The following is a 26962-nucleotide window of genomic DNA, read 5'->3' as shown; positions in this document are numbered from 1 at the left end:
AATCGAATGCAGGCTGGTGTCGATACCCGGGCAGGATATTCACCGATGCGACAGGCCCGGTGAATGGCAAAATGGTGATTGCAGTGATAAGCAGCAGGGAGGGGGAGCTCATTAACTGTGCCTCCATAAGAAGTGAAGATGCGGTTGCACTGGAGGAAGCTGCGGAGGAAACTTAGCGGTGGTGACGGGAGTTAGTCCAGCGATTATGTCCGACCCGCTGCGGTGGCTCAGTGGTTTGGGCGCTCGGCTACTGATCCGGAGTTCCCTGGTTCGAACCCGACCGCGGCGGCCGCGTTTTTGTGGAGGAAAAACGCTAAGGCGCCCGTGTGCTGTGCGATGCCAGTGCACGTTAAAGATCCCCACGTGGTCGAAATTATTCTGGAGCCCTCCACTAGGGCACCTCTTTCTTCCTTTCTTCTTTCACTCCCTCCTTTAGCCCTTCCCTTAGGGCGCGGTTCGGATGTCTAACGATATGAGACAGATACTGCGACTTTCCCTTTCCCCAAAAATCATCATCATCATCATCATCACCAACAACAACAACAACAATAATAATAATAATGTGATGACCCCCATAATGCGCAGGTCCACACGGGACGGAGAGGCAAAGAGACACCGTATGGCTCAGTTTAAACAAACAGGTATATTCAATAATTACACATGATTAAGGTTATACATCAGAGGCTGGGGCGTCCGAGCTTACGTGCCGACGACTTCATGGGGGCGATGGAGTGGCTCCGGAGTTGGGCTCGAGCGGTTGCTGGCAGAAGCTGCACGCCGTCGGGCTTCGGCGCTGAAGGCCCTCTTGGCGAACGATGTCGTCCTGAGCGTGCTTGCAGTAGAATTTCAATAGTCGTCCGTTTCTTCGAGGATGGTTCACAAACCCTTCCTCTAGTGTCGTTCGGCTTGGAAGATGAACAGGAGGCGAGCTTGTAGATGATGACAGCAGAGCATAATTTTACAACAGAACAAACTTTGCACTACTTTACTCATCGACCGGGCAGGTTAGTGCCTAAGTAGCATCTCATTACATGCTAAGCATGGAGCCCCAGCTCAGACTGGACTGCATCCGTTTACATGTGCTTTTAAGCACTTGATTAACAAAGGACTAAGGGCGGTCATTTCCAGTGGCCCGCCCAAAGCATCAATTCTCCAATCCAAAATAACATGCGAGATGGGGACCACCCCTTTGGGTTGGGCTTAGCCTCGAACCCAGAGTCTGTTAACAATACAAACTAAATAAACAACAAAAACGCCACCACTCTCTCTCAAGTGAGAGTATACACAGGCTCTCTCTTCGGAGCTAATTCACTAGCGCCTGTCTTTCCACATTCTTGGCGAGTACTGCCTGTCCGCCATGACAGGTGTCCGTCGCGGCCCTTCTGGGAAGCTGTGGGTGCCTTCCCGGCGATAGCCCACGACAAAGGGGGGGGGGAGGGAAAGAATGTCGTCTTCGCGGTTTCGCATAGCGTCGGCTGTGGTACGGCGCGCTCTGGCCCGCTGACAGCTCCCTTGTCCTGGAATGTAACCGGAAATTGGGGAGGATAAAGCCTGTTTCCCCGGGGCGGCGGCGGGACCGGTTTTTCTGGTCGTCACTCAAAGAGCATGGCTGGGTAATTGATGATGCCGCTGTCACGGGTCTCCGTCTACGCCGCGCCGTCGAACGTGGATCCTCGTAGCACACACGGAATGTCACACTCGCTCACCCTCCAGAAGAATGTTCTCCGAACATTTGAGTCCACGCAGCTCCCCTTGTCTTTCTGAATCGCCTCGCACAGTGCGTCCGACAAAACACTTTTCGCTGCACTCAACACCACTGCACAACACCATATGCCTCCGCTGTCAATACTGGCGTCTCCAGGGGCAGCACTGATCTTCTTTTACAGATAAACATGAAACTCAGCACCCAAGCCTCTCCTTTCTAGTCCAAACTGGACGAAATAAATTTACCACAGTTACAAAGGAGCTCCCACTTCTAGCACGATCACGGCACAGACAAAAATATAGATAACGAAAGGAAGTAGGGCAGGTTCTGCATGCGCTTCGCATGCTCTCCTGTGCAGGTGTTACTTAATGACAGAAAGGTTTAACTACCAACTCCGATAACTTAACACATAAGCACATAGCAATGTTATGAGCTGCGGCATTACACAATTCTAACCAGTTCACAACTCCGCTCTGTTTACGCCATTAGTCCGACTTAGCTTTCCGATTTCGCAGCGGATATCGGCCTTCATGAGACATACTAAGTAAGTCTGTGCCCCTTTGTCTGCTTTGGGACTCGCGAGGGCTCGTGGCAGGAGCCTCTCCTGGCGTTATCTGCGCGGCAACCTCGCGCGCTTCTTCTTCTAGCAATGCATGAAGTAAATCCGGTGGCATTCCGGCCGTCACCTCGGGCGCCTGCCGAACAAATGCAGGAGAGGGCGTTTCTTGCGAACTATCTGCGCGCTCCGCTTCACTTCTGTCCCCATCAAAATCCGCGCTTTCCCTTTCCTCATTTCGTGAATACTGAACCGGTGCCGACTTGAGGCGATTTGCGTGTATCCTTATCAAACGCCGGTTCACGTCTCGGACTCTGAAGTTTACCGGAGAAAGCTTCTCGACAACCTCGCACGGTCCTCTCCACTTCGTCTGGAACTTACGAGCTAGCCCAATCTGCCTTTGGCAGTTTTCAATGTACACGCTGTCCCCCACATCAAACGGCGCGTCTCTAGCACTGCGATCGTGCACCTCCTTCCTGCGCTTCGCCGCTTTCTTTAAGGACTCCTTTGCGATGTCCCTCGCCACTTGCAAGCGCGATTCTAGCTCAACCTTATAGTCGTCCAGTGAAGCGTATGGGACACGACGGGGGCCCTCTGGCACTTCACTAGGCTGGTCCGGGTCTCGGCCGTAGAGAAGAAAGAATGGCGATTCGCCCGTGCTCTCGTGTGCTGCGGAATTGTAGGCAAACATTGCATACGGGAGCCACAAGTCCCAGTCCCGCTGGTCGCGCGAAACAAAATGCGACAGGAACCCGGCCACGGTTTGGTTCAGTCGCTCTACCGCGCCGTTGCAAGCCGGATGGTACGGTGTTGTCTGCTTCTTAGCGATCTTAAGCAGCTCGCAAACTCTCCTCATTAGCTGCGACACGAAGTTCGTTCCCCGATCTGTCAAGAGTTGCCTCGGGGGTCCATGTCGGAGCACGATCTGTTCGACAAATGCTCTTGCAACCGTGTCTGCCTTCTGATCTGGGAGTGCTACCGCTTCCGCGTATTTTGAAAGGTGATCGACAAATACTAAAATGTACTTGTTTCCGGAAGTGGTCGTGGGCAATGGGCCCATTATGTCCATACCTGTCCGCTCGAAGGGAGCCGAAACCTCAGAGAACGGCTGAATTGGAGCTGGTCTTCGTCCCTTGGGTGTTTTTCTTTCGAGACAGGAATGACACTTCGCACAGTAGTCTCTAACATCCTGTCGCATGCCACTCCAAAAGTACAAACGCTCCACACGCCTGCGTGTCTTTGCTACGCCAAAATGACCGGCGCATGGCGCATCGTGAAACTCGCGAAGAACCCTTTCTGTCCACGACCGAGGTATGACGACTCTCTCCCAAGCGGTTTTCTCTGGTCTCCCTTTCCTGGTTGGCCTCGTGCGCCGACACAGGGTGCCGTCTTTGTCAATGAAATAACCTAGCTGTTCGGGATGAGACGGTGCGCCCTCTAAGCTTTCGATTATTCGCTTCAGGTCAGGATCTTTGCACTGCTCTGTGCGTAATTCGGCGGGGTCGACTACGGGGACAAACTCTTCTATAGCTGCCACGGCAGCTGTGCGGCTGAGTGCATCAGCATTCAGATGTGTCTTTCCTGACTTGTGCTCAACTTCAAAGCAGTATTCCTGCAGGTGTAGATTCCATCTAGCGAGTCGCGAGCTAGGGTCCCTGACACTCATCACCCATTTCAGAGGATGGCAGTCTGTGACTAGCTTGAATTTGCGGCCGTAAAGGTAGCATCTGAAGTGCTTTACTGCCCAGACAACGGCGAGGCACTCCCTTTCCGTAGCTCCGTACTTTTGCTCTGTGGGGCTCAGCTGTCGGCTAGCAAAAGCAATGGGATGTTCTTTGCCCTCGATAACCTGAGATAGCACGGCACCAACTGCGAACTTTGACGCATCTGTGGCCATAACGAAGGGCAAATTAAAATCCGGGTGGCGCAACAGCGGTGCACTCATTAGCTTCCTTTTCAGGGCCCCAAAAGCATCCTCCGCGTTTTCGTCCCAGCGAAAGGCGACATTTTTGGCTGTTAAGGCGGTGAGCGGCTTAGCGAGCTTGGCGAACTCCTCTATGTGCCTTCTGTAGTAACCGATCAGGCCGAGAAACTGCCGGACCTGGCGGACGCTAGTCGGGGATGGAAAATCCGAGACACACCTTAGTTTCTCAGGGTCCGGTCGCACGCCGTCAGCTGAAACAACGTGCCCGAGGTATTTCACCTCGTTTTTGAGGAATTGGCACTTCGAGGGCTTCAGTTTGAGACCCGCTGCTCTTAGTCGCACCAAAACCTGCTCAATATCGCGCAAATGGTTATCAAAACTGCCACTGTATATGATAATGTCATCCATATACACGAAGCACAGCCTCCCCAGAAGACCTGCCAGGATAACATCAGCGGTTCTCTGCCAGACAGCAGGGCTGTTGGCCAGACCCATCGGCATTCTTTTCCATTCATAGTGCCCTGAGGGCGTGTTGAATGCCGTTTTCTCGGCATCTGCCGGATCCATTGCTATCTGCCAGAATCCCGCCGCCATGTCCACTACCGTGAAGTACCTGGCAGAGCCCAGCTGAGAAAGCGTCTCCTGTATATTGGGGATGGGGTATGGATCGATGCGAGTTACGGCATTTAGTTTGCGGTAGTCCACTACCAATCGATACGAGCCATCTGGCTTTTCCACCAATAGTGCTGGTGCTCCCCAGGGTGACTTTGAGTGTTCGACAATGCCGCGATCAATCAGGTCCTGCACCTGCCGCTCCATCTCCTCACGTTGGGAGTAAGGAATCCTGTACGCACGCTGGTAAACGGGCGATGAAGTGCCGGTTTCTATCCTGTGCTTTATAACGCCACAGCAGCCCAAATCCAGGTTGGACGCGGCGAATACCTCCGAGTAGTCGTTCAGCAAACCAGCCAGAGCCTCCCTCTCCCTGGATTTTACGTGAGAAAGATCGAACGACACCTTTGGAGCAGCCGAAGGACTAGCATGCTCTACAGTTGCGAGTACCGTATCGGTGGGCTCACGTTGCTCTATCGCAGAGGTGAAGAAAGCCAATGTTTTGTTCTTGGGAAGGCTCAGTGGCTGCTGGCTACAGTTAACCACCCGTAGGGGCACTCTGTGGGCGTCATTAACTGTCACGAGGCACGCGGCTGCCTTCAGGCCATTGCTGAGAGAGTCGACCGGCTCAAGCACTCCCACGGCGCCGCTCTCTACATCTGAAGGCACAAACGCGTACAAAATGTGCTCCGACCAAGGAAGGACGACCGCCTCCTCGACTAGCCGGACGGCAACCCGCGAATATACCTTCTCCAATGATCCCACTGTTTGACGGGTGTCCATATCGGTAATGCGAATCTCAGCCCCTCTCCTGTTCAAAAACGGAACTTTTGAGCCGCCCGCATTAACCTCTTCCTCAGAGAATGAGACTACTACCTTCCCTTTTCTCAAAAAATCCTGCCCTAATATACCTGACACTCCGTTTGGCAGAGACACCGTGTCCGGGCATACGTAGCAGGGGTGCTCCAATGCAATTCCGCCGAGAGAGAAGTGTAACCGGTAGAGTCCACTTATGCCAAGAGGATCCCCCGTTATGCCTACAAATTTGGTTGCCATACCACCAGACGCTTCCAACACCTCGCGGTCCCCCTTCCTTCGAAGCGTGTTAAAACTGCTCTCCTTAAGCAATGTCACCTTTGACCCCGTATCTATCAACAATTCCATACAACAACCATTTAACTTGCAACGCACAACAGGGCATGCCTCGTCGGCCACACAAACTACCACCACCTCATCATCTACTGCTCCCTCCCCACGCTCCTCAGGCTGGGGAGGACTAACTAGTTTTTTGACTCGGTATCTGGAGCCCCGCTGTAGGCTTGCTTAGGGCGTGTCTCGCCTGCTTCTCTTTGTGGCTCCCAACGGCGCACGTTTTGGCAGAACCTGGCGATGTGTCCGCGACCCTGGCAAGCGAAGCATACGATTTCTTCAAAATCTCGCATACCGCGCCTGTAGCTTTGTGGCGGTCTCCGGTTTCCAGCGAATGGGCGCTGTTGAGCGCGCGCTTCAACCTGGCATTCTACCTGCTGAGATAGCAGCTGTTCTAAGCGATCTAACCGCTCTGTCAAGAGAGCAACCTCAGGGTTGAGCACCGCTCTCTCTATGACGCGTACTCTCGCTGCGGCTGTCGTTAACGCCTCATTTTGTTCCTCATCCAATGCGGCCTCCACGGCTTGGTCGAAATTGCTCGGCTTGCGCGAGAGCACGAACCGGCGCACGGGGTCTTGCAGACCAGCCACGAACAAAGCGGTCATTTCCTCTTTAAGTATATCCTCCGCGTATTTCTTCTTAAGCTGGTCTCCTTCCTCCTCCCTGCTTAACGTATCGCGCGCTAAGCGCTGAAGCCGCGACGCAAACGTTCGCACGTCCTCCCCTACCATCTGTCCGGCGTCACGGAACCTCTGTACTCGCACGTGACGTGGTTCAGTGTCAAAATGCTCAAACGCGAGCTTTTTAAATTCCGCAAATGATTTTGTGGATTTTACTTTTTCGTCTCGCCATGCAAAATCATGAGCAGCTCCTGCCATCTTACACCTCGCCATTCCCAGCATTTGAGCATCGGACCATCCCCCCATTTTCCCAATCTCTTCTAGCATGGAAAAGAAATCGCAGATTGGAACCCCTGTCTTATCTCCCGCAAACGTCGGAATGACGCTTCCTAATGCCAGCATGCTTTCTCCGAGCGACGGCTGTGGAGTGGGAGCTCCCTCAGATACAGTCATTTTTTTTTTCAAGCCCTCCAGTGCCTCAAGCCTCTCAAATGGGGGTAAAAGTCCCACAATCAGTCCCGTGATTCCCTTTTGATTACAATTTTGAAGTCATGAATGTCACAGCATTCAGAGGACATTTGCTTTTGAGACCCCACTTCTGACACCAGTGTGATGACCCCCATAATGCGCAGGTCCACACGGGACGGAGAGGCAAAGAGACACCGTATGGCTCAGTTTAAACAAACAGGTATATTCAATAATTACACATGATTAAGGTTATACATCAGAGGCTGGGGCGTCCGAGCTTACGTGCCGACGACTTCATGGGGGCGATGGAGTGGCTCCGGAGTTGGGCTCGAGCGGTTGCTGGCAGAAGCTGCACGCCGTCGGGCTTCGGCGCTGAAGGCCCTCTTGGCGAACGATGTCGTCCTGAGCGTGCTTGCAGTAGAATTTCAATAGTCGTCCGTTTCTTCGAGGATGGTTCACAAACCCTTCCTCTAGTGTCGTTCGGCTTGGAAGATGAACAGGAGGCGAGCTTGTAGATGATGACAGCAGAGCATAATTTTACAACAGAACAAACTTTGCACTACTTTACTCATCGACCGGGCAGGTTAGTGCCTAAGTAGCATCTCATTACATGCTAAGCATGGAGCCCCAGCTCAGACTGGACTGCATCCGTTTACATGTGCTTTTAAGCACTTGATTAACAAAGGACTAAGGGCGGTCATTTCCAGTGGCCCGCCCAAAGCATCAATTCTCCAATCCAAAATAACATGCGAGATGGGGACCACCCCTTTGGGTTGGGCTTAGCCTCGAACCCAGAGTCTGTTAACAATACAAACTAAATAAACAACAAAAACGCCACCACTCTCTCTCAAGTGAGAGTATACACAGGCTCTCTCTTCGGAGCTAATTCACTAGCGCCTGTCTTTCCACATTCTTGGCGAGTACTGCCTGTCCGCCATGACAGGTGTCCGTCGCGGCCCTTCTGGGAAGCTGTGGGTGCCTTCCCGGCGATAGCCCACGACAAAGGGGGGGGGGGGGAGGGAAAGAATGTCGTCTTCGCGGTTTCGCATAGCGTCGGCTGTGGTATGGCGCGCTCTGGCCCGCTGACAGCTCCCTTGTCCTGGAATGTAACCGGAAATTGGGGAGGATAAAGCCTGTTTCCCCGGGGCGGCGGCGGGACCGGTTTTTCTGGTCGTCACTCAAAGAGCATGGCTGGGTAATTGATGATGCCGCTGTCACGGGTCTCCGTCTACGCCGCGCCGTCGAACGTGGATCCTCGTAGCACACACGGAATGTCACAATAATAATAATAATAATAATAATAATAATAATAATAATAATAATAATAATAATAATAATAATAATAATAATAATAATAATAATAATAATAATAATAATAATAATGATAATAATATTAATAATAATAATAATAATAATAATTATTATTATTATTATTATTATTATTATTATTATCATTATTATTATTATTATTATTATTATTATTATTATTATTATTATGTCCGACTCGCAGATGGTGTGAAGGAATCATAGTAAATGTAGGATTGGCAAGGTGGGGAAAGAAATGCTAAAGGGTAGAATCCCAAGGCAGGAAAGAATTATTAGTATGGGCCCCATCCAAACAATAAATCAATGGGAACGAGGGTGCAAACGCCGCTGCTCGACTCTACTCCCCCAAGCACCCCACGTGATTGAACGCAGCTCTAAAAATCATCTACTCACATACACGGACATTCTTACACGGACATACACGGACTACTGACTTTCAATGATGATATATCCACCCCAAGACAGACTAAATATAAAAGAAGAGATTAAATATTATAGCCAATTACAGGAAGATTCAATGTACAACCTGAGAAGACCAACAGGATGTATCCGGAATAATAATTGGTTTTGGGGGGGAAAGGAAATGGCGCAGTATCTGTCTCATATATCGTTGGACACCTGAACCGCGTCGTAAGGGAAGGGATAAAGGAGGGAGTGAAAGAAGAAAGGAAGAGAGAGGCGCCGTAGTGCAGGGCTCCGGAATAATTTCGACCACCTGGGGATCTTTAACGTGCACTGACATCGCACAGTACACGGGCGCCTTAGCGTTTTTCCTCCATAAAAACGCAAATTGGTTTTTAGGAAAGGAAAGGCGCAGTATATCATTTCTCGGTGGACACCCATGCCATTACCAGGAAATCGGGACAGCGCCCATCCAGTGCCGCCACTCAGTCATTATCTCTCTTAGTCACGGAAGATGTCAACGCGCTATTTTTGAACGTTCAAAGCCATGCACCACGTGGTGGCAGCCAAGGAAACTAGAAGCGCTTGTCCTGAATTACTCACAGGTAATGCCAACACAGGGCTTGTTCTTCGAGCCCGATACAACCCTAAATTTAAAATCCGTCAGCCGAACAGTGAGAGGCACTTATCAGCGCCAACCTGCAAGACGAGCTTCTGCTGGTTTAGCGGGTGACGCTGGGCTCGAGCGCTAATGGACTCCCGGTGCCGGGACGACCTCCCAGTGCCCAAGCACCATCCTCTTATCACCTTCCTTTATAGAAATAAAGTTTAACTCATTCGTTCATAAACCGCAATATGGGCGGGGGCCGGGGGCGGGGGATGGAGGAAGGAGCGAAAGAAGGAAGAGAGAAAGCGGTACCATAGCGGAGGGCTCCAGAATAACTTCGACCACCTGGGGATCTTTAACATGCACTGATATTGCGCAGCACACGCAGGCCTTAAGCGTTTTGCCTCCATTAAAACGCGGCCTTCGCGATCGAGATTCAAAGCAGTTGTTCCGGCTCCGTGGCGTCGCTGTGGCTCGTGGTTATGATACTCGGCTGCTGACACGAAAGACGCGGGTTCGATCCCGGCTGCGGTGGTTACATTTCGATGGAGGTGAAGTGCTAGAGGCCCGTGTACTGTGCGATGTCAGTGCATGTCAAGCAACCCCAGCTGGTATAAATTACCAGAGCCCTCCACTACGGCGTCCCTCATAGCCTGAGTAGCTTTGGGAAGTTAAACCCCCATAAACCATAAACCATTGCCTACAGTCAAGACCTACCCCACCCGCTAACTCACCGTCTTCCCTCGTGCTATACGTCCGAGGAAGCAGAGGAGACCGCCATCGCCCTAACCGGCTCTTACACATTCGGACGCCCAATACATCTTCAGCGACTCCAAAACGGCTATGTCCAACTTTTCCAGGGGTAGGATTCACACCCCTGCCTGGCACTTGTTGAACACTCCTACCCAAAATTTACCGCGCAGAGTAGAGGTCCAGTGGGTGCCGGCTCACTATAACTCTGGGAACCCTGTAAACGAGGCTGCCGATAAATTGGCCCGAGGTTTGATTTGCCGGGCTCAGGGCAGTCTCGATCCAGGATCCTCGAGGGAGCGGGCGCACACCTTTGCGGAGCTCACGCAGATACCCCGTTTGGAACGTCGGACTTACCCCCCCCCCCCCCTCCCCACCCCTCTCTTACGCACTCCCAATAGATCCTCTTCAGACGCCTCCAGACCCGCTCTCTGTCATCCCCTCAGCTGTTATAACACTATTGTGGCACATCCCCTGCATGCTCCGTGTGCGGTGACCCTCACGCCACTCTCCTACATCCTTTTCGGCTGCCCTGCTGAACCTCCCCCGCAGGGGCAGCACGCCATCTCGAAATGGGAGGACTGGGAGGTCCTGCTCACGTGTGCAGACCCGACATCGCAGCTTGCTGCGGTGACTCGGGCTGCCGACGCCATGTCCCGACATGACCTACATGATGCAGTGCGGGACCGCGCAGTGGCCCAGGGACCCAGCAGGGTCTAAAACTCACTTGCAGAAATAAAGTAGTTCTGTCTGTCTGGCAGTTATCTGGAATTATACGAACCAGAATGCGCACACTACGGAGAGGAGGTAGACTTGTACCATAAGGTATGGGACTGCCAAGAAAACCTCTATATATCAAGAATAAACGGCCCGAAGGCTGATCAGTGGGAGGACGCTCTCCGGATCTGACCTGCGGCACCAGCAGGAGATGGTGGGGCCAGCCCGAGCTGCAGCAGCGTCCAACGGACTCACTGAATAGAGGGTCCGACCACTTATGATTGCTGCAATAAGAATGTTTTTTTCTCTCTCTCTCCCGAGAAGCGCGCCACCATCGCTTCAAAAACTCGAATTTCCCACTTTCTACTCTAGAGGCCAGAATGAAACTTTATGGCAGGCTCTGGAACGGTTGGGAAAGATTGAAAAAGGCATTTTGCTTTTTTTCTGGAGGTGGGGGAAAGGGGGGGGGGGGGCAAAGACGTGACTTCAGCTCCGTATTCCTCCTTGAAATAGTGACACCGGCTTGCTTCTTCAATTGCAACTCTCTCTGCCAGTTGAAAATTTTTATTACTTCTGCCGAAGAAAGGTGATTATATGCTCTGCTAACCATTGCATTAGAAGCCGATATTCAAATAACGCGCCTTGAGGCCCCAATTTAGAGCCGATGCTTGCAGAGTGCATGGCATATTAATTGGAAAGTTGCAAAATTATACACTTAGGCATTACTAGGAGCTTTACGTATTTATGTTTTAAACCAACTTGTTTCTTAGGTGAAATCTTATTGCGCGCGACATATGCACCGACAGGGGGATACAGAACTCGAAATCATGGCTCGGTCGGCGTGCTGAGCGTGAGGAAGTTTGTGAGGAAATCTGTTTTGTGAGAGTTCCCTATTTGGTCTTTCAGAGTTGTGGTAAAAATGAACCAGAGGCGCAAACAAGCGGAAAGAAATGGTCATGCTAAGGGAAGCTTATCTTCAGTCTGGGTGCGAGCGTTCACGCCGAACTCCGAATGGCCCGACAAGGTGAGAGGTGGAATATCCGTGTGCTCTTTCCTACGATGAGACTAAACTGTATTGCATTCGACGCTTGTTGTTTTGCTGCTTGGATTCATGTATTTTTCTCCGCGCTTTTTTTCGAGCGAGTGAAACGCACTTGAGGACACGACAAAATATGTTGTATACTGTTGGAGTGGAACGCTGCAATCCTGGTCTAAAGTGTGAAACTAGACAACCAGGCACCCAGACTCGTTTCAAGTGCAGCGTATATTGCGCGACCTCTTTCTCCATCTACTTTTCTGAAATTAAGATCGAAATGATGCGTGCTTAAACCGGAGAGGATCCGCACCGTACTGCTCAGGCGCGGACTCACGTGTTCGCGATTGTTGATGCGGGGCTCTTGCTTTCCCAGATGGAGCACGCGCTCGGCTATAACTCTTACCGTGTTTCATCTGCGCGTGCTTGCAGGACGAATTCCTTGACGTCTTGTACTGGTCACGGCAAATCCTTGGAATTTTGCTTGGGTTGGCCTGGGGCCTGGTGCCACTCAAAGGATTCTTGGGAATCGCATTGTAAGTACACGTGCCAAGAAACCATGCAGAGGACAAATTCCAAGGAGCAGCGCTATTTTGAGAATGCGGAATAAATAATCACGTCACCTCTGGCCTAGTTATCTGAGACGCTACAAATTCCGCGTGTGCAAAATGTGTGTGTGTGTGTGGGGGGGGGGGGGGGGGGTGGTAGTGACCCTCACTAAGAGACATGAGAAGTTTTTGTCGTGAATGTGCACTCTTGGTTAAGGCGTGCAAAGCCACCTATTTTTAGCTTAGCTTTCTTGTTCATAAATGGCTGCTTACCACACAAGCGCCAGAATTTCATATGGTTAACATTGTAACATATTTTCTGAGGCAGACTCCCATCACAGCAGACTTATTGCTAAGATGTTCTCTGCCCTCATTTACACATCCTTGCAATGACATGTCAATGTTATTTTCGTGCATTGAGCAGCTACTGGATTGGATAAGACTGAAGCAGCGGGCTTAACATGGCGTTGCTGCATTAGCTGACCTTGCAGTTACCAGCAAACCATGGCCATATATATGTTCATGGTTGGCTGTTATTTCGAGATATTTTAAGATGGAGCTTAGAACGTCCAGTATGAAGCCGCCACGGTGGCTCAGTGGTTATGGCGCTCGGCTGCTGGCCCGGAAGACGCGGGTTCGATCCCGGCTGCAGCGGTCGAATTTCGATGGAGGCGAAATTCTAGAGGTCCGTGTACTGTGCGATTTCAGTGCACCTTAAAGAACCCCAGGTGGTCGAAATTTCCGGCGCCCTCCACTACGGCGTCCCTTATAGCCCGAGTCGCTTTGGGACGTTAAACCCCCATAAACCAGAATGCCCAGTATACCGTTCCCTGGTGCAGAGTGGATCGTCACTGTTTTCATCATCATTGGCCAAGTAGAGCCCACTGCAGGGCAAAAGCCTCTCCCAATCACCTTTGGATATCCTTGTTTTGTGCTAACTGTGGCCACGTTGTTCCAGCAAACTTAACACGCTTGCAACTCTGTCTGTCGGCTGTCCCTGACAACATTTTCCTTTTCTTGGCATCTACTCTGACACACTAATAGACCAGTGGTTCTCAGTTCTGCACATTACATGTCCTGCCCAGTGCAGTTTGGCCACTGCTATGAGAATAAACTTAAATTATTTTGTAGCTTCCCGGGAGGAGTCCTCAGTCCAGGACCCCTCTGGCTGCCCCTTCCAGCCTAGCCTTCTTGATCAGCTTAGGCTTTATGGAGGCGACAGTGGTCAAAAGAGCAGTCACCCAGGAGGCAGGTGTTTGGGGGAGGGTATTGAGGGTGCAGCAATAGGGGATGACCAGGCCCAGAGGTAGTGATAAGTTGTAGGGGTTTCCCATATTCAGGGCACTAAGAGGTTAGACAATGGGGTGGAATAGATGGAAGAATTAAGAAGAAAATGACCACGTTTGTAGTTGTCTCCAGTGAGCGGCTACCACTGTACGAAGGAAGGTTTCTCATTCCCTTGCCTTTAAAGCTTTAGTGTTCATCATCATCATCATCACTACGCCCACTGCAGGACAATGGCCTCTCCCATATCTCCCCAATTTACCCTGCCCTGTACCAGCTGCAGCCACACTGTCCCCGCAGACTTCTTAATCTCATCCGTCCACATAACTTTCTGCTCCAGAACTAATGCTATAGTCGGGTACAACTCGAGAACGAAATGGTAAATGCCCCTGAAAGGAGCCCCTCCAGCCATTGTCATTGACCGATTCTCCCCTCTTCCTTGACAGATCTCCTTGGACCTGCTAGCGTGAAATCGCAGGGTGCAGCAGATGAATGGGGATAACCACTCCTTAATCAGTTTAACCTCGGCGTGATGAAAATCTATGGATGCCATAGGCTGGAGGATCACTGTTAAGGGGCATCTGCTGCTTTATTCTTGAGTTGTGTCCGACTATAGTTACTCTTAATAGCCACATCAGAAAAGCACTTGACATAGACTTGAGGATTGTAATCTTTACGTGGCAGATGCTAGAAATTTGAATGCACTTGAAACATTTCTTAAAGCGTTTTGTAGAAACTCTTTGTCTTAGGTCAACTGCGTTGTTTAGTTGCTCATGGTTTTGTTTGCTTGCAACTCATGTCACTGTCCCACAATCGGCCATGTACCCTTAATTACTGCAAGCATTGACCATCGGCTATATTCCGTGTCTTCATTTTATGATCATTGTTTTTTTTTGTTTTTCTGGGTGTTCCAATTGCTATCATATTTGCTATGCAGCACTACAATGGGAACTAGTGACTACACTGTGGGATATAATGTTACATGATGGGTTGGGTAGTTGGCTGAAGCATTGGCACTGCTGACAGTGTGGCTTTATGGCTTTGCTACGCGATGTTGCAATTTGAGTATGCCAGCCTCCATCACTAATAAAAAACTAGGCTGCGTGGTGCTGATCCATGCTTTTAATACACAGTTTGTTTATTTGTAGTGACACATGACCCTTTTTCTTGTTAGCATTAAGCAGCCAGTGCATTGGACAAGATTGAAACTGCAGCCAACTGGCCTCAGATGCCACTGCTCCACTAACGACCTTACAGACACCAGCCCGCCATAAACATATAAATATATTAGTCCCAGTTGCTACAAGAAGGAGCTTAGAGTGTCCTGCTTACTTTTCCCTGGAATAATGTTGTTCACCTTAATCATCATCATGCACCATCATCAGAGTAGAGTCCACATGATATTCTGTGAAAGTAATGACAAGGGTAACCATGAGAGACAGAGAGCAACATGGATTAGACAACAAACACGTTAATAATATACTAACGAAAATTAAGAGGAAATTAAATGGAATTTGGCTTGACATGGTTTGTCAGGTCAACTGAGTGAATTATAGCAGAAGGAAAATGTAGCACCTGGTGGTGAGTGTCCGATAAGCTGTTGTGATTAGGAAATATGCATGGTGGATGTGGCCGCAGGTCGAGCAGGGCAGGGTTGATTAGAGGTCAGTAGGCAATGCATTTGTCTTGAAGGCAGCATAACTGAGCTGCTAATGTTTATAATGCTGTTAAAGTATGATCTTACAGTTTAGTGGGAAAATGTGTTTACTACAGTATTAGCAGCATCAGTGAAATCCATGGTTCTGATAATTTCAGTCTCATATTGTGTCAGGGCCTCACAGAACTGTTGCTACATGCTTGCATGGTAAGGCTTTCAACTGTGTTCACGGCGGAATCTGTTTTTTGAACTTCTGGTATTGCTGTTGGTTTTCAGGTTTAATGGTTTAATCCATCAGTTTTTTTAGGTATTACTCATGCAACACTAAATGCAGAGATGATAAACATGCTGACTCTAACAATGTCAAATGCAGCTGTGATAGTTGCATAAAAATGTATTAATGCCATAAGGATAATTAAACATAATAGATTGAAAGAGTACCTTCCGCTGCCCCTCTTAGCAAACATTTTCCTTGTGACAAAGTCAGTGTCCTTTATATTTTTATAGTGAAGAAGCCACTTGTGCTTACCTGACCCCCATCTGGCCTATCGTTTTGAGAGTTGGCCGTAAGTTTGCCCCTGGTTTATGTTGAACACATTTTCTGTGCAGGTTCTTCTGTATTAATGTTGTTCTTGTGTATGGGTACACAAGCTCGTTCCAAAAGGTGGACGATGAAGAGTATGGTGGAGTGTGGGAGCTTGTGAAAGAAGGTTTTGTCACATCATTTGCTGGCTTTCTGGTGAGCAGTTTTACATGGTACATTTTGGGACCTACATCTGTGCAGCTGTTGCATTGGTTTAAAGGGGGGTTGTATTCAAGGGGAAATGCTAAATTACTTTGTCTGCAATTCTCATCATGTTAGTTTGAACTTAGCCTGTTTGTGTTTCGTAAAATAGGTAGCCTAAGCTCCAAACGTTGAGCTTTTGCATATGATTACATTACAGCACTGCCTTTGAGCTTTGAGCTACATACTTATACAGTATAAAGAGTGAAACTATGAAATTGTAGAATACAAAAAATTTGGTGCTTTCATTTGCATTGCTGCATGGAGCAATAGAGTACATTGTAAACTTTATTGTTATAACTCTTAATGTGCAGAGTTATGGTACTTGCTATAGTTGTGATTTACAGAATTTATATCCTTCTCTCTTTGTTGGGAAGATGTATGTTAGAGTGTTGATGCTGCAAATATTAAAATTTTTTTTGCCATATTTCTTTTTGACAGTTTGAGGATGTAAATTAAAAATCTCAAAGCTGTTGGTCACTTGGGTGTGAACTTTTTCCATCCTTTCTGAGAAATTTTTTGTAATTGAATGATGTCGATATAACGTTCCAAAATGTCGCATGGGCATGAGAGGTGCTGTAGGGGAAGACTCCAGATTAATTTAGACTACCTGGGGCCCTTTAAAGGGCAATTGCGAGGTTTTTTCCAACTTTATGAGTTGATAGTCACATCAAATTCCTTAAGGGAAGCTGAAACGGTTTTCAAATTGCATGAAACGCTGTGGTTAGGAAGAAAGAACCTTGAAAATCACGTGTGTAAATTTTTCCTGATTGTATCCACAAACAGAGCTGCAATCGGTTCTTAAAAACCCGCCGCCGTCACGCCCTCGTCGCTTCCGGAAGTGCCGGGTGGGGGGACGAACGAGAGGGATAACTGGCAAAAGTGACGCCATTCACGGAGAGTCGGCCGGCTGTCCGGCTGCGCTTGCTTCGCTGCGGCCCGCGCTTTGGCGAACCGCAGATCAATGTAATCTTCTGCCAGTGCCATTTACTCTGTCTCGTTCGGGCGTTCCGTGTAATGCTTGAAGTCTGTATATAAACCAGTTTGGCATGCTACTTGTTTCGAACAGCACAACAGCTTGATAGAATCCGTCGGTTGCTCTTCCCCAGCCTCTTCGACGTTAACCAGACAATCTGGTGGTGCGCAGCATGCCGAAACTGCCTGCACAAAATATGTGCATCAATATTCCTCTTTTCATTACATTACTTTCTTACCTGTTTGTAAACTCTGCCTTTTCCAGCTGGTTCACATCCATGCTGAGCTAAGGCCACTTCCAGCACTGTCTTTAAGGCACACAGTCTTGAACTCTTTTAAGCTCGTTACGCACTGTGTGCCTTTTTGCTTTTTCCTGATTGCTTGCACCTCATGGCAGCACAAGCAATTCTCTTAATCTTTCATTAGCGCGCAGCAAACGAAGCTGCACCTAACTGAACAAAAAGAGATTATATAAGACTAGTATACTTGAGCAAAGCAAACGTTTGCATTCATGAGCGCTTGGTCATGGCTGACGATCGCCAATGGCGCCAGAATTCATGCTAATTTGTCCTTTAGTCAGAACGGCAAAGTTGTCAGCTGCGTTACGCATACATGTATGTCATCCACAAGTAATTCTGCTGGTTATCTCGATACGCAACAGCAGCAACTATATCTCGCAGCACACTAGTTTTGATGAGCAACACCACGAGCTCCGAAGTACAGGAGTTTCATGGCTGAACAGCAGCCCAAACATGCGAAAGAAAGAAAGCGCACACGGGAGCTTCCTCCCGGTCACCTCGTCTCTTCGCGCTGCAGTGCAGCAGTTAACCCACTCCAACTCATCCAGTTTGGCATTCTTTTGTAGTTCTAAACTAAAAGGCCTTCGGGAGTAATTAGGCAAGCAACTATAAATAAATGAACAAACATATGCTTTACCTTGCGCGACTCGTGTAAGCGTGCCGGTTATCTGATTTAGATCATGCTTACAGGCGTTACAAGAAGTTCGTCAAGAGAAAATAAACAGCGAAAAAAAGACGCAGGACCAGGAGAAGACGCACACAGACTGTTGCCGGAAAGAAGTTGGTGGCCAGGCTTTTATGCAGCAGCGGTACACAACAACATTTCGGCGCAATTTTCTTTTTTTTTCATTGACACTTGCACATGCACCTACACAAAAGATATGCACACGCATGCACCTACACAAAACATACGTATCAGTCGAGATTTGGTTTTCGTGTTACCCTGGTAGCACGTGTAAGGTCCATACTGGGTTAATGAAATTTCCGGCTTGCAGGCGCCGCTATGTGGTCGCTTTTCTAATACTTAGCTTCTTATCCGGCGGTGGCACCAGTTTTCTGTTTAGTCTGTAGTTCTCAATGATTTCGGAATAGGTTTGCGCACGCTCGTCCAGGTTCCGACACTCCGGCGGTTCCACGGTTACCCGGAAGCAAAGAATATGGGAATGCGCTGACTACCCCGGAGTCGATGAAGATATTGATAGCAGAGAAAGCTGGCAACCCCTGCTGCGCAACGAAGAACCCGCTCGGCAGAATCAAGCCAATCCACCTGGCGGCTGAGGCCGTGAAGAGATAAAATCTTTTTGTTAGCCTTTAGTCATGGAGACTCCGCCCCCTGCCCTCCAGGCCTGTGTGCCGGCGGCGGTGAGTAGTAAGGGGTCTCCATTTCCGGTGGAAATAAAAGCTCTCATCCATCCAGTCGAGATTTCCAACACGTGAGAATGTCGCGACTTGACTTTCTCTGCCGGCGCACTCCGCGGCTTCGTTGGTTCTGCCATTTTCTGAACCTGCTGATGGCTCGAACATGCATGATGAAAGTCCAAACTGTTCAACACTGCTTGAATTATCTATAATTTCCAAAACGTAGTCCTTAAAAGCCAGCTGAAGCAACGCCGTCGGTGCCGGCCGGAGATCCCCGTGGATGATGTCACGACAGTCCTGGCCAATCGTGGGCAAGAGCAGCGTTCGCTCGGCGCCCTGAGGCGATAAGGCGCGTTTTCTTCTAAAAAACAACTTTTTGTGTTTATGTCTGCGCTTCTTGAATGAGATATTCTTTTTCAGCGGACTAAAAGCTATAAAATGACGTAGAGAACTCATTTTCGAAAAGTGCTTCAGCTTCCCTTTAAGAGTCCCCTCTCCCCACCACAACAAACTGTTTTTCAAAATACTGAGTGGAATTTTTTAAACAGCAAAAGCAACCCGAAGCGAGACTCAGTCAGTGGCCAGGGACGATGCTTCGCATGATGCAGCAGCGATGTCACTAACATTGCTATAAAAATGCTCGTACGTGTGTTGAATGGCTGAAGTAGCGACTGAAAACGATGAGTCCTTTCATAAAATGCCTAAGGCAACCTAATACATGTCTCAAAAATTTTTTTTGTGAAGCAGGGAGCGTGTGTTAATGCGCGGTCAATGCGACATTGAAAATTCAGTGTTGCCTGTAGAAGTTATCTGAACTGAGGCCACGGAAATGGCAAACTTCAAAATCAATTTATCCTGGAATGAAATGTTGCATGGCTGCCAAACTTGGTGGAAGTAATCAGGAATGAGAGAAAAACCTACAGATAAGTTTCATTAGAATATGATAATCTTGAGAAGTCCCTGGAGCTTCTCTTTAAAGGGACACTGAGGGCAAATTGAAGTAGGCCTGTATCAATGGATTACCGCATTTTAATGACAAAAGCGCTGTTTTGACTAAAAATGCAGCCTTTTTAAGCTAGAAAAGGCCAAAAAATAGAAGCACTTGTGTCACTATTGCCGGCTGATTTCGCAAATAAATTGTGGTTTATCAACACAGTTTCTTGGGCATGGATCCTAGGGGCTAAGCTACACAACTGTTCACTTCAAAATGGTGAACACCGAGTTCTCTTTGGTGTAGATGTCACCTGTTTGTACCAAGTGGAGAAAAATGTTTTAAATGCAATTTTCTTGGCAAATAATGTGTCTTTTGCTGTGGGACAAGCATCAGCTTGCCCAGAAAGTGCCGTAGAGTTAACTTTTACTAAGAGCAAAGATTGGCTGACGTTATCCTCAATGTCCCTTTCAAGTGCACTTACATCAAACAGCACACGGGTGTTACTGCATTCTGCCTCCAAAAATATACAGCTCCATGGCTGGGTTTCGATCTGACATCCTTGGGTTGACAGTGGCGTCACGAGCGGTGTGTGGGGTTTGCGATCCGCACTGGGTGCAGCGCTGAGGCGTGTACAGCTGGGCAGTGAGAGCAAGGGAGGGTGGGGAATGCAAAGAATTATTCTGTGAAAACGCAAAAAGGCATGGGAAGCCTGTCACTGAGACGCAGAGTGGGAAGTCTCTGATCTCTAGGCAGAACCAATCATTCTCTTGTGAGGACTGCTGTACAACGCATGCATTGGCTTATGCCAAGGATCCCTACGCCATTGTCTTCACGTTGGCAAGGCCATGTTATTGTGTTTTGTGGGAACACAAGCATTAACCCAATACACATAGGAGACCCATGTGCCCGAGCGTGTTAGCCGACACCCGTCAGCTGTGGCGCCGCCGCATCGCCTCTCTTTTGTGTACATGCAGATCACTCCCCTTTCCCGAGCAAAGCCTGCCAGCAGTATCGCTTCAGCCAGGATTCGCTCCCCCAGTGTTTAGTGTGTCTAGTTCATTTATCGCATATGCATTTCTTGGTCCTTGGGCCCGCCCCACATCCATCTCACACATTTAAAACATAAAAAGGCACAAAACGCCGTAGCCTAGTGGAAGAACGACAAGTATCTGATCCCTACACGCTGACTATAAAACCCCCCTCCCCCCCAAAAAGAGAAATAAGTAGGAAGGGGTGCCCTTATCAAGGTCCTTGTGCTTTAGGTCGTAGAGTTCAGATGAAATATACGCAAGGGATTCATGTACTGCATTATGTGGGTCTTCCCTTTTTCTCGCTCTGAATAAGACAAAGTTATTGTTAAAAAGAGAAATACAGCTAAATTCGTTAAAAAACCGAGCCTAGCAACGTATGTCGTCTGCCAGCTCCAAAGGGCCGCTTCGCACTATATATTTTCTGTTGTTATGGCATAGTGCATGTTGGTAGCTTTGCAGTCTGGATGCTGAAGTCAACTTGCACATACTGGCGGAAAGGAGAGGTCAAAAATTAAATGTAGAGAATACAGAGTAAAAGGCCCTCACCCGTGTATACGTGGCATGTGAAATGCTCTGCTTGGTACCTAACTACAACGTCGTCAGATTGACAGCATTTCAGGAATGGGTTCGGGTACAGGGTCAGCTGAAACGGTGTTTCTCCGTGAACTCCCATTGTAACAGCCCGCTTGCCATCATCGCCCTCCGGGTACCAATGCATGCAGCCCAACACCCAAAGCACGATGAGGAGTTCCGATTGCGACATCTAAGAGGCACTTTCCTTTTTTGAGCATGTTCTAGAAACAGCCAGCAGAGCTGAACAAAGGACTGTTAGGGGGGGGTAGTGGGGCCTGTGTTTCCAGGATTTGGTAGTATGTATGCATGCTTATGGTCCTGAAAAAATTCCCAGTGTGGGGGCAGTTGAGTTCTTTTCCAAACTATCATTGAGCACACGTATGGGGGTGTATTGCAAGCTTAATTAGAGAAGTCACCCTTGAGAGGGCAATGCACGACATAAATAAGTTTGCAGATGCACTTACTTAATGCTTGATGAAACTGTTGTAGAAACCCTGTTGTTGGCCAATTTAATGCAAAGAAATCGGGTGACGAATACTGTTGCTTAATCCAGGACCAGAATTTATTCATTTTTTTTATACAAGTACCTGCGGCACCTGCTTGTGGCTTGCCTTCATTTTCTTCTCCTAAATTTTCTGCTTCTGATCTGCTTCTTCCAACCGCATTTCGACAGAGCGGATAACGTATCCTGCTATACATGTGGTCACCTAACCTACAACGTATGCTTACAATTATACTCTTCATTTATATCCAAGTTAACGTTATTGTTATCCATGTGAACTGCAATGTGAATGGTTTCACTGCGCAAGCCTTCAGGAACGTAATTCTGCACTAAAAACGGAAGAGAACAAACTAAGTATGGGCGTGGCCGTATGCAATGGTCTGCAGTAGTGCCAATCGGCTGAACCATTTGGCTGTCTTGATAGCCGGCTCTCGGCCACTGAAGAATTTTTGTAAATGTAGTGTCGAGCCAAGGGACGAAAGATAAGGGAAGGTTGCACCAGCTTTCCAAAGCTTGGTTTTACAAAGCAATGCCTAATAGCCAGAAAATTTCGCAGTCATGGATGGTGTACTCACCTGCTGCCTGGTCGCCAGTCATGCTATAGAAACGGCATCTAAATTTGTGAGTGGGGTTCAGGCATGGTGGAAGCTGAGCCCAAAAGTTCAAGATCATGAAAGGTCTGAGGAGCACGTACCTACATTGCCTTTTACAGTGGAGAGCTCTACAAACAAGGTTGAGGCTGCAGAAAACCATCGACACTGAAAGCATCCATTCTATGTAAACTGAGCTAAGGAAGGAAAAGGAATTTGTGGCGTTTCGATGGAGGCAAAAGGCGAAGGCGCCCGTTTTGCTGTGCGATGTAAGTGCACATAAAGATCGCCAGGTAGTCGAAATTATTCTGGAGCCCTCCACTACGGCTCCTCTTTCTGCCTTTTTTTCTTTCACTCCCACCTTCCTCCCTTCCAGTTCTCACACCTATGCGCCGCGCCGAGAACTCTTGGCAACCACGTGTTGGCGCCACAGCCCACATGTATTTTGTATATTTTGTATTTGTACGTAGTGTATATTGTTGCTCTACCCCTATCTTTTCTTTCTATCACTCCCCTCCTTTTCTTTCCCTCTCCTTCTCCTCTCCCTGTCCTTTTTCTCGTGCTAGCCACAGCTCAGGTGCTTCAGGTTTTGATGGCAAATGCGGTGGCTAGCAACATCCTTTCCTTCCATTGCTATTTTATTAGTAAAGGGCCACTGATAATAATATCTTGCATCGACTGCTTGATATTACACTGTTTATTTCAAAACAGAATCTGGCATTCCATGGGCAAAATTATCAGTCGTAGGGCACATTTGTTATATGGAGGTCTTAAAAAGCAAATAGAAACATTGCCTCCGCTTGCTCCATGCATCAAAGCAAGTCATGAAGACTGAGGAAGTAGTTATATGGTTATATGCCACTTGAAGTGCAGGGGTGGCGCCACTGGTTCAGCAGCCGAATACATAGCTACTAAGCCACTGCAGTGGGTTCTTGCAGTGTTTGTTTTCATCTCTTTGCAACTGTTTGCATCATTGTTTGCATTTGGCCATCATAACTGATTCTAATGTATGTCTTTCTTGGTGCAGGTAACATGGATTATGATCTATTCTGCAATGCAATATGACTGATGTGTTTGTGTCGGACGGACTGGTGATGACGTGTGTTGTGACACAATTCTTCCATCCATCTGTGCTTAGGGCAAGGCAAAATGGACGTATGAAACATACGGAAGTGGTTCATGTTTTTTTTTGTCACTAGCACATCTCATGTCTTATACACATTGCATATAATAAATCTACAAATTTTTTAGAGATGCTCACCTGTGTGTTGTGAATCCATAGCCAGTTTTGGTGTAGGGCGGTGTTGGTAAAATTTTTCTGTAAAACTGCTATCTTAAAGAAGCGTAGACATTTAATTTTCAGGGTGCGTGAGCCATTAGCATACATGGATCACCGTGTGGAATTTACATAGGCCCATACATGGGTCTATATGCCACAATTAATTTATAATTGAATTTCTTCTCTCATACTGTTTTGGTTTCAGTAGCTGAATAGTGGCTATGACATAAAATATGACTTAAGCCATGTAAGGCATGAAAAAAGCTTTCTTAATCGCTGCTTTGTCACTTTAATTCAGTCCAACCCTTATGTCTACCGTGCCCAAGAGCTGGAATGAAAACAAATGAACACTTAGCCACAATATCTGTTATTGTAGTGCCTCACGTGACCTAAGTTCAGTTTGTTGTCATAACCATCATTCGGCTGTGATACTGAAACTAAAACAGCAAATGAGAACTAATGAAATTTTGAATTATTTTTTGGCACTTGGCAAATTCCATTTGGAATTTGTTTACTGATGTCTTGCATATCATTACAAAAAAAACCAACCAAAATTTGCTGTCTGTACCCCTTTAAGGTTTGCAGTTTATACGCATAGAATAATGAACACTGGTGTGCTGTTGTGGCTTTTGTGTATTATATCCAGTGCATTTAGCCTCTTTTAACTTTTGCAGTGGTAGTGCTGGATGAAGTGTCATTTTTGCTCAGCAATGCAAGAAATGGGACTAGTTGGTAATGCATTCTTTTGTCTTTTGAATTCGCTCTGTGTGGACAGAATGAACCAGGACGTACGGAAAGAGACAGCAATGGGATGTAGCGCAACTATCACCTTAAAAGAGCATAGACACGCAACTTTTGCGTGCGTGTTTTCTTCTTTGTAATGAGGTGTAAGGCATTATTTTACACGTACTACCACGTGGTATTTTTCTATGACCGCTAAATAGCTTACTATAATCGAATATCTTTCTCATGCTGTTTCGGTTTCGGTTTCAACAGCTGAACGATGACTGCGACGTCAAAGAGAAGTGTAGGTCATGTGAGCCGTGAAAAACTGTAATATAATGGGTGCGTCTGCATTCGTTGTCATTCAGGCTCTTGAGGAAGGCTGGCTTCAGCACTGCAGTGAATTAAACAATGAAGCAGCAATTGTATTGCATTTTTTCATGCCTCACGTGACATATAACCACACTTTGACATCACAGCCATCGTTCGGCTGTTCAAACCGAAAACGAAACAGCATGACAGAAAATTTCTATTATAAATTATTTAGCGGTCGCAGGCGAATGCCACATGGTGATTCAAGCATGGTAGTGCCTTCCACATCATTGTAGAGAAGAAAACATGCCACCAAAATTGGGTGTCTATGCTCCTTTAATCTTCATTTAACAAAAGTGCATTTTTTATGTAAATGGAACGTTGGCACCACCTTTGAAAATGTGCATGCGTGTCACTTTTTTTCCATCTCGTACTTCGGTCACTAGCTGTCTTTTTATAAACCTAACCTTACATGCATTTCATTTTCATAAAAAATGCCCTTTTTGTGAAATGATTTGATGCAAGACGTTAGTAGCTCGTCTGTATATTGATATCTTTCTATTTATCCCCGGTTCACCTTATAAAGCCTTATTTGTTTGATGTGAAGTTGAGAGTTGCACTACATCTTCTTGTCTTTTTTTTCTGTACGTCCTGATTCATTTTGCACACACTGAGCACAATCAAGTTACCAAGAAATTCCTACTTAGGCTGAGATGCATGCAATATATCTTGTGTTCAATCAAATGATCAGGACTGCCTTTTTTTGTTATTGTGCTGTCTTGTTAGCTTGACACTACACATTACGATGTGTTCCGATAGGGCAATGCATTGCAGGAAGCAACAGTGCAAAAGTACAGGGACAAAGAAAATGTACAGCCGTCATAAGCATATATATTCCTTTTCTCGGTCCCTGTATACAATTTTCATCCCTTTTTTCTCTTAATGTGTCCATACCAACTTGCTCAGTTAAACAGCCTGTTGCAGAAATACATTCCCCGATATGTTTTGGGCTGAAAGAATGTCCCGACAAGCAGCTTTCCTTTACTGCATGTGTATATTCTTAATTTCTATTGCTGGTTATAGACTCTGCTGCAATACATCGCAGAGTTGGTGGCCACAAGTAGATTCAAGAAATCTGGTAAGGATCATTCATTAGGGCACTGCTTAGCTCACTCCTGGACATAACTTTACATGTATGCCTTCCGGTTCCACATTCCTCCGCTCTCGTAGTGCGCCCTCGTCCATCCACGGCAATCACCCACCGGTTACGCCGACTTTTACTACTACCACTATTACCATTACTACTACCATTCAATTTCAATGATGCCTGTGGTTATGCTGAAGAAAAATAATTTGATGTGTTCAATACATTGACTTTCATTTTCTGTAAGGTGGATCACAAGTAAAGTGTGCTACTCTGCAGTGGCATTAGAAGCTAGTATTTCAACAACTAGAGAAAGTTTGTGTACAGCTGCAACTGTGCACGTTAAACATGAAACACAGCATTTAAATAATGCACAGCACTGTGAAACCTATACTGAAGCCACTGGGTACTCCTAAACTTCTAGAAGCAGTTTGAAAAGGTACGGTCATGTATATTAATTATCATGCACTAAACTAGATCTGTGGATGTAAAACCTGCCACGTCGCAATGCTAGGAGGGTGGATTTATGGATCATTCTTAAAGGGGGAGGAGGGGGGCTGTCTCATATGAAACATGTATTTCTTGGAATTTTTTTGTTGAGAAATAGGGGCTCGGCACGGTTTTCCTATGTAAAATTTCAGGCTTTTGGATGGGGATGACACCCCACCCCCATAAATCCTTCCCTGCCGTGCTACTATAGCCACTGTCGGCACTCTGTTTCTGTCACCTCTATGAGTGGCTCTTGAAGTTGTGGATCAAATGTCATTGTTGGTGCAGTCATCATTATGAATATGTTATGCTAAGTTTTGCATTCAGGGTCAAGAACTCAGACTTCTTAGTATATTTGCCAATCCTCGCTGCTGCATGAGAAAGCTTTCCTGGCATGGCCAGCCACACGAAAACTTGTTATGAAGAAAAATACAGTATTCAAGACCAAAAACAAAATACTCCAGGATTCTTTTTGTCCTCACTGCTGCAGCAGAAGACATTGTTGAAACAGCCAGCTTCCCAAACATATGCAATATAGAGATTGCAATATTCATCAACAAGAGCAGCATTAAAAGTCAGGTTGAACACTAAGCTGCGGTGTTACCGCGCA

The 26962-nt window shown here is 47.3% G+C and overlaps 1 protein-coding gene across 2 annotated transcripts; it reads left to right on the top strand.

Moving 5' to 3' along the window:
• The first annotated feature begins 11622 nt into the window (after positions 1-11622).
• LOC144113436 (GEL complex subunit OPTI) lies at positions 11623-23659 on the top strand. Of its 2 annotated transcripts, none has more exons than XM_077646508.1 (4): positions 11623-11860; positions 12302-12405; positions 15968-16097; positions 18529-18832. In XM_077646508.1, the coding sequence occupies exons 1-4, from the start codon at positions 11756-11758 to the stop codon at positions 18586-18588; spliced, it is 399 nt and encodes a 132-aa protein (XP_077502634.1). In that variant the 5' UTR covers positions 11623-11755; the 3' UTR covers positions 18589-18832. The 2 variants fall into 2 exon arrangements, with proteins under 2 accessions (XP_077502634.1, XP_077502635.1); XM_077646509.1 differs by lacking the exon at positions 18529-18832 and adding an exon at positions 23433-23659 and having other exon boundaries at positions 11625-11860.
• Positions 23660-26962: the final 3303 nt, after the last annotated feature.

Source organism: Amblyomma americanum, chromosome 1, assembly GCF_052857255.1.
Source record: "Amblyomma americanum isolate KBUSLIRL-KWMA chromosome 1, ASM5285725v1, whole genome shotgun sequence".
In the NCBI taxonomy this organism is placed as follows: domain Eukaryota; kingdom Metazoa; phylum Arthropoda; class Arachnida; order Ixodida; family Ixodidae; genus Amblyomma; species Amblyomma americanum.
Note: the sequence above shows the minus strand (reverse complement) of the source record. Positions and strands in the feature narration are given on the sequence as shown.

Excerpts from the sequence above, each read along its gene's own strand:
- LOC144113436 (XM_077646508.1), top strand. The coding sequence starts at position 11,756 with ATGAACCAGAGGCGCAAACAAGCGGAAAGAAATGGTCATGCTAAGGGA. Across the intron at positions 11,861-12,301 it reads ACTCCGAATGGCCCGACAAG|GACGAATTCCTTGACGTCTT; the intron begins GTGAGAGGTGGA and ends GCGTGCTTGCAG. Across the intron at positions 12,406-15,967 it reads GGATTCTTGGGAATCGCATT|GTTCTTCTGTATTAATGTTG; the intron begins GTAAGTACACGT and ends TTTTCTGTGCAG.